The sequence below is a fragment of the Cottoperca gobio genome, chromosome 22 (assembly GCF_900634415.1).
Source record: "Cottoperca gobio chromosome 22, fCotGob3.1, whole genome shotgun sequence".
Classification (NCBI taxonomy): domain Eukaryota; kingdom Metazoa; phylum Chordata; class Actinopteri; order Perciformes; family Bovichtidae; genus Cottoperca; species Cottoperca gobio.
This window is the reverse complement of record NC_041376.1, coordinates 6614247-6626769: the sequence shown is the minus strand read 5'-3', so window position 1 is coordinate 6626769 and position 12523 is coordinate 6614247. Positions and strand designations below refer to the sequence as shown.

General features: G+C 42.8%; 1 protein-coding gene across 1 annotated transcript in view; it reads left to right on the top strand.

Moving 5' to 3' along the window:
- Positions 1–12523, top strand: part of dph6 (diphthamine biosynthesis 6) — a 56920-nt gene that overhangs the window by 26593 nt on the left and 17804 nt on the right. The window contains 4 exon segments of the mRNA XM_029461322.1: positions 52–202; positions 658–783; positions 2388–2517; positions 2624–2798. Of these exon segments, the coding sequence (XP_029317182.1) occupies positions 52–202; positions 658–783; positions 2388–2517; positions 2624–2798 (582 nt within the window).

The window sequence follows — 12523 nt, the reverse complement described above, 5'->3', positions numbered from 1 at the left end:
TTCTTTGGTGGGCGTTTGGCCTGATGTATTCCCCGTGGTGCTTTATTGCAGGATGTGGTGGCGGGAGCTTTGCCCCATGGTAGTTGTCCTTGCCAGAACGCCATTGACAAGATGACTGAGGAGGTGGAATATGCTGATCAAGCTCAAGACAACCAGCAAGAATTTACATCAAATTGTGACCTTAGTTGTCAGCGGGGCCACGGTGAGATTCATGTATGGTGAGACATGCACGTGCTGACATGTGTGCTTGTGTGTGTGTGTGTGTGTGTGTGTGTGTGTGTGTGTGTGTGTGTGTGTCCGTGTGCGTGTGTGTGTCAGATGATATTTGTATGTGGCATGTGCTCTCAGAATCTGTGTCATGCGGCCAGCATTATGATGCTAGTTTTTTTTATTTTTGTTTGACAAGAGCTGTCATTTCAGCAGTGTATTTGTGACAGTCCCTGAATTAATTTCTCCTTTGAAAACCACCTATGCATGAAATACCTCTCATACAACATATCCCCTGGTTGTAAATGAAGGAAGAAAAAGAAAAATGACATACTTATTGTGTATGTTCTGAAAGTCATTATAAGCCTTTGACCAACCGTTTGTAGTGCTGGCTGCACAAAGGACTCGTGGAACATCCCAACCAGCTAAACTTCTTCCTCTTCCACGCAGATCTCCCTCCATCCTGTTCACCAAGAAGCTCCAAAGGCTTTCAGTGGATCTCCGGCATCAACGGCCTTCAGAGTGAAGATCCTGGGATCCAGGGCCAGACGTTGGCAGCTTTCACGCAGCTGCAAAGTAAGGGAAAGTGTGAGGCAGAGAAAGTATCGAGCAAGAAAGTGAGAAGCATGCCGTACCAGAGCTTAAATATATCTACGTTCCAGAAATACACGAGCGTCTGCTAGAACATTCTTTCTTGCCCCCCTTAAAATCGCAGAAGCAAAAGGCACACAGAACGACACTCACAAGTAAACTAGCCTTTAATAAGTCATGTTTTCTTTTTCTATCAAACAAAGATTGCATCTTTGATATGATCAAGGGGAGATGATACAGAATTCCTTTGTCCAGTAATGATTTAAGCAGTTTCTGCGGGGCTTACCGTACTACAAACACTCCCTACTTTAGCCCCCAAAATCCAATGTAGAGAAACATAACTTCTTTGTCCCTTGGGTGTCTTTCTTTCTCCTTGCTGCGTTAGCTAAAGACACACAAGGAGGTGCGGTAGAGCTTGAGAAGTCGTTCCTTATTCAAAAGTGCTTGTCAACCCAGCAGGCAAAACCCTGTGTGTCAGAGACTCCGTCCGTCACAAGATTGATATCGCAAGTTGGCCACCGAACAAGGACACGCACTTCAAATTAACCCAAAACCAAGCTTCTTTTAAAACACACACACACACACACACACACACACACACACACACACACACACACACACATGCAGTCATGTTGGGTGGGTTATGTTTTTTTTCCGCCCTGCAGAAGTTTAAAAGTGCACGCTTTTACAGTGCATCTGAGTCTTTCTTTTTCCTCTTTCTCTTTTTTTTGATGGAGAAAGATGAAAAGCATATTTAATGTTTATCGTGGTGCTCGGCTGAACAGCCTTCACAGTGCGGAGACAATATTAAACAAGTTAATATTTAATGAACAACCTCTTTGTATGAGGGCGAAGTAGTCTGAGACGCTAGTGTTGGCAAAGGAAAAACAAACTTGAAGCTCTTTCAAATGGTTGTAGGGAGAAAGGCTTTGCTTTGAGCCCTTGTGCCTGTGTTTGCATCCAAAGCCTCCAATGTGCACACAATACTGTGTTCGACTGCTCCATATAGAAGGGGACAAACACCATTACCTCTTTAATGCCGTTTCAATGGATTTCAATGTCAGGAAAAATAACCATTGAAACTATCCACCTCTTAACTACAATGGTGATATCCTTCCAACGACTGTTTGAACTGACGGACTATATGGTCGGTATAGCGCAGCTGTAAGTCTGACATTTTGACACAAGCAATTGCCTGTGCACTGACTTTAGCCTCCATGAGCATTTGTTTGCCGGTAAGCGTGCATGTTGCGGTGGGAATAGATACAACTTCCTCAAAACAAGATGTCAAAAAGAAATACCAGAACTAGAATAGATTTATGGAAGTAAAGCAAAAAACATGAGTCTCAAAGAACCAATCGCATGAAAGGGCTGACCAGTTACAGACAACTGGGGCCAAATGCTGCACTTTCCACCATTTTGCATGTGGAAATGTGCTTTATTGTTTTATTATTTGAAGTATACTGCTACATACCTTTTTATGTGTGGTACACAACATTTACCAAATATTCATAAGCCAAAATGGGAGTACGGTAAGTTAGGTTACTATAATTTACGCTACACTACTGTGATGTGTTGCCTGTGTCCAGGTGAGTTGGACAGCAGAGGCTGGAAGATGAAGGACATCATCCTGGTTCACCTGTATGTGAGGTCCATGGACGACTTTGTTCCACTCAACACCGTCTACAAGAACCACTTTGGCACAAGCCCTCCAGCCAGGTAAAGGTGCAAACACACATACGGACCTTTCCCGCCGTTTTTCCTCAGGGGGAACATATTTACATTCATTCCATGTTTCCCTTCTTTCTCCTTTTTTTTTTTGCAGGGTGTGTGTCCAGGCTCCTCTACCTGCCGGTCAGCTGCTGCAGATGGACTGTCTGCTCCACGACTGGACCAAGCCCCCGGAGGAAGGCTGCTTCCACCAGAGGGAAGCCCTGCATGTCCAGAGCCTGTCCCACTGGGCCCCAGCCAACATCGGGCCCTACAGTCAGGCCCTCAGGGTAAGGCTCCAAAGGGAAGGGTGGTGTTGCTTGTGGTGGGTAAGGATGTCGACAGTTTAATAGACTGATTATTAACTAAACTATTAATAGACTAATCAATTATTCAGGTAACCATCATGGTCTTCTCTAATGATATGCTTTGCTGGCCACCCAGTTATTTACATTCTCTCTTCATTTCCCTGTTCTTCACATAACTTGTTTGGCCACTAATTGCAAAAGACAGTGAGACGGAATCCACTGAATCCCTTGATCCTCGTCTGAGTGGCTGAGCCAGTAACAAGGAACATTCTTTTCTTTTTGCGGCATTGTTGGCAAAGCAATTCAAAGTATCACTTTATGAAGGTGAGTAATGGATCAATAGACGAATACCAAGGATCACTTGGATGAACGATGATTAACAAAGCAATTCGTGCGTCTCGGATTACGCGCAGCACTTTGGGCCCGTCTCTGTTGTCTGGGTTTATGTATGCGTGCACATGCATGTGATTGTTGTTAACGTGTGATAGTTTGTTCTCATCACTACTTTTATGTACACATGTAAATGTGTATCCCTATTCTAGTGGGCTGTGTGTATCCATTTTTGCACTTGTTTGTAAAGCTACGAATAGAACTTCTTTCATATTGTTTCAAACCCGGGAAGAATGTCGAATTCAAAGGCAGAGCAGAGGAAGTGTGGGCCGCGGTTGCACGGTTGGCTTGGTGTTTTGTTTACCCAGTGTGTATTATACGGGATTACACTTGTCAAGGTACTGTCAACAAGGATAGTGTCCATCTCCTCCACACTGTCCTTGATCCTGCAGCCAAATCCGTCTATGAGTGAGAACATGTGTGGATTAGCCATTCATTTAGAGCTTGACGGCATATCTCACCAGTGTGTCACCGAAGCTCAGGGGCTCTTGCGCAGTTTGGATTCCTGAGATGTAACCTACAGAGTCAGGTTTGCTTTTAACATGCCAGCAGTGTTTGATTTCCTCAATAGAGTCTCATCGAGACATGAAATTGAAGTGAGCCGTAGGCATGTGCTGTTGCCTCTGGAAAACAGTCTAATCTCTTGTCCCTCCTAATGATCATTCATATCCGAAGCAATTTGAGAAAACAATGTGGGGAGTTGACTTTTCTCAGAGTCGTGCACGACACTTCCACGCGACCCCTGCGTCGCCTCTCAGTGTGTCTACTCCTCATCCACGCTACAATGACTTAATTTGATCAAAAATGTATTAACAACTCTTCAGGACAGCTCGAGATTTTTACATATTGATACAATTACCCCCTTGCTGTGAGCAAGCATGCAGTGCAACCCCTCCTCTCACCAGAACGTTGACTCCATCTTAATGACAATTTTCCATGGCGACAGGGCTCTGGCAACAACAGAGACAGAAAAGCTGCTGCCTGAGACTAAATCACCTGGAGCCCTCCACATTCTGTGGAAAAGAATTAGTAATTAAAAGAAGGATCCAGCTATATCAGGGGGTTGGAAGGGGGGGGGGGGGGTCATTTTTTAATCTTAATTATGTCCAGTGAATGTAATCGTGTTTTGCGCAGCAGAGCAGAGGTGTTTTTGTGATGAGCAAAGACTTAGCGGAGGAAGAAAGCTACAAACTGAGAGTCTCCTTTCGATGAATAATTGTGGTTAACTGTTTGTTAATCTCACATCGTGTGCTGTTGCTTGCCATTTAAATCTGCTGTTTTGCAAACCGGGCTATAAACTGATCAATGTCCAGCTCTATTGAGACTAGTTTATTATTGTGACAAGTGTCCAGTGGTTTGAGAGACAGCACATGGCTACTGACAGAACGTGGCAGTGGCCCTGCAGGATGCGACTACAGTAGGTCTCCACGTTGAAAGGCTGGTACTGTTGGAGGTAGAGAGAGAGACGACATTAAGGATTGGCATGTGATGGATGCTGGACCTTCAAACTCCATCCATCTATTCATCTATCTGCCCGGCTTGTCATGTCTCTCAGCTTCAGCTCTCGGGAATGGCAAGCTGACTGACTGTCGACTCGGCCTGGCAAGTTGACAGATTGAGATCTGACTTGATTTAAAGAATTAGTTAACCTTTGTGATGTCAAAGCTGCGGGCCTCTTGGTGTATTGTATGTTAATATATGATACGCTGGTAGTTTAGGTGAAAGCCGCGAGCTGTAAAGACAATAACAGTGAATTAATGTATACTCTGCTTTTACACTGTTTCTTATTGTTCCGTACCTGATTGACATGTGTTCAGAGGTTGCATTAATCATAAAGTGCATTGCTTGTAGTGTAATATAGCGATTGTGAGTGCAGCAGTATCAAAGTTCTTGCCACTAATTTAGTTTTTTCTCGTTTATCAGAGATCTAATGCAAATTTCGCTGTCATTAGTTTAGACCAACATTTGCATAATCTAATTAAGATATAAGAAATGTCACTGTTTTAATACATCAATCACTTAAGTGAAAACAAAAGATGCTCTCAAGACATCCAGTATGTTTGTTGCAAAAATATCTAAATAAATTCTCTCATTACAACAAAAGCCAAGTAATGGCATGCTTTTAAAATAAATCAAAGTTATTGCTGCATTTTCTCTCAGTTGTTTCTTTAAAGGGGAGCTTTTAAACAATTCTGTTGCATTAAGATAATAGCAGGAGAGAAAGAAAAAGCACGGGGTTCCACATTCTTACACGGAAATCCATTTGTGCTAATAACAGACGGTTATGTTGCCTGATTGGAATTGACCCATCATTTCCTAAAGTCAGAGTTAACAAGAGGAGTCTCCAAACTGCAGTACTTTTTTTTTCCTCACATCTATTTAGATTGATGCTGCTTGTTCCGTCACATTCCCTTTGGAGCCACATTCACAGAGGCAAACACAATAGCCAAACCAGTTCTGAATAGGAAGACTATCTGTTGAATGGCTGTGAAACATCTCCTCTTTCCTGTTAAGGTAAGTGGCTCACCCCTGGGATATTTGCGAGGAAATTATACTCACTGATCAGATTCTGCGGGGTGTGTTTTGGGAGCTGACTGCACTAGCCTCAGGTTGCTGGTGAACACGAACCCCTTGCCTCATTCCCCTAATTGTGAGTGACAGTCGATATTGTGGAAGACCGTCTTGCACAAGCCCACGATAGGATTTGCATTGGATTTTGAAAATTGTCAAAGTGGACTGTGAGGCATCAGGAGGAAAGTGGATCTGACGCTGCCAATTACCGTCAAAAGGGAGGAGTGTAACTGGGGCGGGTGGTAGAATTTGAATAATCTCCTTACAGGAGTCTTAATGTCTAAAAACAATGAGCTGCACTTTGTCTGACCCTCTTGATGAAAAGTGCAGAGGTCATAGTGAGGTTGGGCCACCCATAGAATCAGAAATCCTTTGTTTACCGTGTTACAGCAAAAGAACAAGTAACAATGGTGTAGGTACAAAGTCGTTGACAAACAAATTGTAAGAGTGAGTATTGCACATGACAGTGATAATTGCCTCCGGTTGTTGGAAGCCTCACTTTAACATAACTTTAAGGACTTTTTAAGAGAGTTACGGGAAACATGAGGTGAGAGAGATGGCAAAGAACTGTAAAGATCCCCAAGCTAAGATATACATACATACAGATATGTTACTGTGATTTAGAAATGTAGTCGGAGAACAAATAGTACATGATGGGCCTTGCTTTATGGCGAACACTGGAAGCTAAATATGATCCGTGAGTAAGCAAAAATGTTTGTGATGAATAGCAGAAATTAAGTCAAGTGGTTTAGTTTTATGGTTTGTTGTTCTCACCAAGAATGTTTCACTACCGTCAAAGAGCCAACATGCACAATTCAGCAGCACCCCCCCCCCCCCCCCCGCTCCATCACATCACACACACCCCCCCCCCCCCCCCCCTACCTCCCCAAACTTCCTCAGTCTACATTTAGAGACTGCATCTACCTCAATTACCACAGAAGAGTAATTAGCCAAAAAACAGTGTGTGTGCATGTGCGTTTGGGGAGGTATTCATGCAGCACGAACAGATTAATTAGGACATTTAACTTCATTTCTAATACAACAAAATTAATCCCATAAAATATGATGGATCTCGGAGGAGGTGCCTGTCAGCATCTGACGCATCTCCCCTGTTTGCCATAATCTATTAAAACCTTGCTTTTATCTCACCTCTCCCCTGTCATACTTTATAGATTTTTTCATAAACACGGCCCATACTTCATAAATGTCTCAATTTTCTAGTCTATTAACATTACTTCAAAAGCGCTTGATAAAAGAGGAGGGCATGCGTGAAATAATGCACCAATAATACGAAGCGCTGGAGGCTAGAACAGTAGGGGCGGCTCTCTGGCGTGCACACTCAGACAATGCAAGGGATGTTATCAACTTTAATAAAGAACAAATTATCACTTCCAACCAAGGAGGAGGGGAGATGAGGCAAGGAGGAAGGGGAGGGACCAGGAGGGGAACAGTTGTCGAGTAATTGAGTTGATGAAAAATGAGGTCTTGAAGGCTCAGCGGTTTGAGCGCTCATGAGATTGAACGCTTCTCAAAACGACAGTGTTCTCCAGCACTTGTAGTTACTTGCTCCTAGTTGCAGCGGAGGATGTTAACACGGAATAGTTTTTTCTTTTCATTTTACTGAAGGCACAAGCAGAATTGGCTGCTTGTTTCCTTTCCTGAATGCCTGAATTGTGTGCAATGAGTTGAACCTTTTGTCTGGGGAGAGTCAGAAAGGCTTTTTGACTGACAGTCGGGCTTCACCTCTCAGCCTTTCCCCAGCGAGCATCGATTCAGTTCCTGTCTCTGCACATCACCTGAGTCTGTCTCTGTAGGCTTTACTCATCCTACCCAAACACTGGGGTCAACTGTCTTCGCTTGAACTGGACACAAACGAAACACACTGATCAAACCCAGTAAGACCTTAGCGCAATGACATGTCGGCTGTATGCCCCGAGGCCAGGTCTTACACACACACACACGCACACACACACACACACACACACACACACACACACACACACACACCTGTGAGCTCTTTGTGAAAGGCTCTGGCTGTATGACAAGGTAAACTGGTTTGGTCATTAAATTGAGTCACAGGTGACTCACTGTAACACACTCATGCCTGACGGGACAGGCATTCAGCAATTTGAACCGCTTTGATTGACATGCAAATAGATAAAGATGTAGGCAAAGACAAACCAAATGGGGCAATTGAGCACGCGCACGTTATCTCAAACTATCGGCACCGAAACATTTCCTTGCAAATGTTTGCTCGTGTGCAGGTCTGTTTACCCACAACATGTATGCAAACTCTTCAACATTGCCTTGTATGCAAAAATGGGTTTTTCCTTAACCCCTCCTCTAATACAGCTCATGCATCCGACGACGTATATCTGCGTTGACACATGTTCATAGCTCCGTCCTGGGACATTGCTGGAGCTATTGGGCAGAGGTGTACACATGTATGTGAGAGGTCATATGAGACTATATTTTTAATTTGATTGGGGGCAGTTTTATGGGAAGTGGTACACGGCAGAAGATGTAATTATGTTCCTCCCAACCCTGTCCCACGTGCCCCACGTGCCCCATGTCCCCGTCCCCCCCCCCCCCTTTCTCCCCTGCTGTGAGCGCGTAGAGGCTGACCTGCCATGGCGGTGGTCATTTTCAGGAGTCAGTGCATTCTTTAATACATTATCCTGCGCCGCTGCTTGCTGCAGCACCACGTGGGGACAGACTGGTATCAGCTTGTACCAGGCGAGGACAGGGGAAGGACTGGATCTGTCAGTGTGCATCGACTCTCACGCGGCCGCGAACGCCGGCGCTGTGCTTCTGCCCCTGCCCCTGCCACACTCCCACTCATTAATGGGCCCAGCCCTGACAACTGATCCTAATTGCCTTTGAACAGCTCTTCATGTATTATTGGTGCCTGACTGCCTTGGTTCATGTCAACAAGCCATGGGAAGCAGGGACAGGATGGCCATGGCCATTGCCCCTCTTCCTCTTTTACATACCGAATAATGTGGAGATGCACGTATACTGGATATGCATGTAAATATACTGTATATTCATCATGTGTGTCCATCCTTAATCGCATGGGAAGCCTCGGGAGACGGTGAACGGTCAGCACCTCGTCTGTGCCTTCACCTTTGCAGATTTGCAAATGACTTGACCACTTTCTATGTAAAAAGCATTGTGTAATTATTTTTATGGCGACAGTATTTGAATAGAATATACTCAAATATGTAATGGAACTTGAATGAATGTAATCAGTTGTGAAGTATGAATATGATTGTATTTGATAAATGGCAGATTCTCGCTTTTTAAAATTTGAGACAACCACTTGCTGTGTGTGTGTGTGTGTGTGTGTGTGTTGTGTGTGTGTGTGTGTGTGTGTGTCACTGCTGATGAGCAGTGGAGGGGTGAACGGTTCAGAGATATCAAGAAGGCATCTGAAAAGCGTCACGTAAAGATCTGCCAAGACACTCACGCTATTACAATTGCAATCACAAACACTCAGTCAAAACACATCATTATGTGTAGTCCCATGTGTGAATTATTACCCCCCCATATTCAACTATTTACTTCCCATTTTACCCCTCTATTTGAATACGGAGAAAGGAGAGGTGCGGTGGCTTGGCTTTTTTATTTGTGGAATGAAATAACTGAATTCCGAATGCATAGATAAAAAGCATAGCGGCGTGTCCTGTCCACTCCCATCACTGTCTGAGAGAGGAGAGACGTATGACCATCCCATTACTATGGTAACTAGCCACTATATTCAGAGCTGCCCGGGTGTGTTTCTTCCCCCTGCAGTGACGAGAGGGCATAGCTGACAGGGCCCACACACACACACACACACACACAAAAACACACAAATAGGGAGGGTCTGCAAAATATATATATATATATTTTTTTTTTAACATTTCACTCATATCCAAAATCTTTTATCCAAAACAAGTTAAGCAGAATTATTTAAGAAATCTAGTAGTAAGAGAATGTAATTAAACTTAAATAGGAAAACAAAATTATTCTTTCATATATTTGATGTATAGCTATCAGACAAAATTCTCTATCATTTATAACAGAGTGCTTTGTCAGCACAGAATAAACGTAGTAACACAGAGAAACTATGATTGATATGTTACCAACAAACACAGGGTTTATAACACTAACTGTCACCAACCCAGACAGAGGGGCTGTTGGAGACGGCTTGTTACTGCAGCACATTCCCCCTGCTGTCTGCTGTATAGTAGTTTGTGTATTTTAGGAAACTGCCATTATAGATGATTTCTGTAATTATCGTGCTCTCCTATGTTTCCTGCGATTCCATAACTTGCATACATCAAAAGTGGTAGTCAGCAACTCTTGGTTAGAAATGATTATACCGTCCACATTCAACAGTGTGCTCACATTGCTGTTTTGTCTTCATTTATTAACGGATTTCTTTTCTTTTAGCAGTACCACAGATGAGTCAGACAAGAGTTAGGGCTTACATTCCATTTACTTTTGGCCACTCTGTTCATCATAAATTTCACATGGAGCAATTCCTTCGAGTAGTAACTTTTAACCTGGGTCATTCATTTTTTTAAATGCCATTGTCATCAAAGCACGCTTAACTGTTGTAAAACAAACTGCTGCAGATGAATAATATACAGCCTCCTGTTTTTTTCTGCGGACATATCGGCATGTTCACTTTTAATATATATTTATTATTGATATTATGAATTTATTATGTAAGGGAATGTCAGGCCCCGTAAGTCTGGGTAATGTAATGTAGTTGAGATGCTCGGGGTAAGAGTTCATTCAATATAATATAGAGTACACAGTATTTTTTACACGTCAACATTTATTGAGTTGAATTTGAGGGTCTGACACAAATCTTAATATTTGCTCTATTTTTCAGTGGGGATTAAGTTCATGTTCAGCACATTGCATTTTATCAGTTTGCTATAGTGAGAATATCATTATCTCTGGTGCACTTTTATAGTAAAATAACATTATTAATTATTCCAAAAGAAGTATACGCAAGGATTTCTTCCATGGAAAATCTTTCTTTTTAGATTTTTAGTGTTATTTTATTTTATTCTTTTTTTTTTTTTGTATAGACACATTTCAGCTTCATTGGATTTTCAGTATTTGATGATAAAAATAAATATAGAAAAACCCCAAACAATCTTTATTCTATTTTTTTTTTTTCAATCATTTTTCCCTAAATGTTCCTTCATCCATATTCATGCGTCTCACTAGCGGAATTTGCGGCTTATTTATGTGAACGTTTTGACTTTCCAAAAGGGAAAAAAAAAAAAGGAAAGAGGAAAATCCAAGAAGACTTCGATGCTGTCTAGCCAGCCTGTCCACGGATTTAGTGGACTTGCTATGAACAGTATTGTTGATACTCCAGCTGCCTTTTTAATGCAGCCATACTGCCATCTGTTGAGACCAGAAGGGACTACATCTCTTTCTGCTCTCCTCTGCATTCTCCACAATCTTGTTCAGTCTGTCTTTCATTTTTCTTGTTTGTCCTGTTATTCATCTTTTATTTACTGAACTACAACTTGTGTCCACTACAAACTACAGAGTAGCAACATGGCAGGGAAGAGAAGGTTTGTGTGTGCGTTCAATGGGATGCTTTTTTCGGATGTGGACGCAGAATACTTTTCCTCTACGGACCAGCAGCTTCATGTTGCTGCTGTGTTTCTGACATTTACACTGTCCTATGCAGAGTAGACATTTCACACTGCGGTCCTATCCTTCATATCACACTCTCTGTCACACACAGACTTACTTAACCTCACCACTACTGACAGTTACTCTTTAATGGTTGTGCCACTTTGTGTTGACATAATTTTTTTTTTGTGTCCAGGTTAAGTCAGTGCTTCCTCGACCAGCCAGGCCGAGAGATGCAGCTTCAAAAAAGAGGAAAAATATGAAAAGACAGACGAGACGAGGTGGTCACAGCTGGGAAGGGAGAACGAACGGGGGTTGAGGGTTGCAGTTTCAGCATCATTCAATCAGACAACATGCCCCTCAGCTGAAACAGCGAGACCCTCCCCGATTCTCTCGAATTAGGGAGATTAGCAGGAAAGCGCATAATGCAGGATGATGGAATTTGTCATAATTTGCATTGTCCTGGAAAGATTCGGTTTGATAGAGCGATGCATGGAGGGGCTTGTCATGTCCCACGGGCAGGTCATAGAGGAAGCTTGGCAGAAATGATTTTTGCGATATGTGCATCAGTCGTAAAAGCCTCACAACCAATTCGTCAAAAAATGTGAGGTCGGGACAGTTGAAGGCAGCAGGGCATTTTGCCTAACGCAATGAAAAACCCATGCCCCTCCATCACTCTTCATCCCCTGCCCTGCTCTGGTGTGGCACAGCACTCGACAACAACAATTTTATTACACGAGTATTTGTTGTTTTATTTGATTCTATTTCTTCACTTTAACATCATTAACAGTCATTTACACAAGAACAAGACACATAAACCATTCCATACTGCATCAAAAGTAGTTTTATTTTGTGGTAAAAATATATATTATTTATGATGGTGGAAAGATTTATTTATTTATTCGTTTATTTATGCCTGTTGGCATTCAGATGTGTCTCCCTGAGCATCCAGCAGTCAGGCTCCCCTGACCTTGGTTATAGTACTGAGCGGCAGCTCCTGACCACCATAAAGTTGACCAGAGCTGACATGACAGTGTTACTCTTCCACACGGTTCAGTGTCTATGGAGTGGGCATGTCGAGGGCAGACGTACAGGCA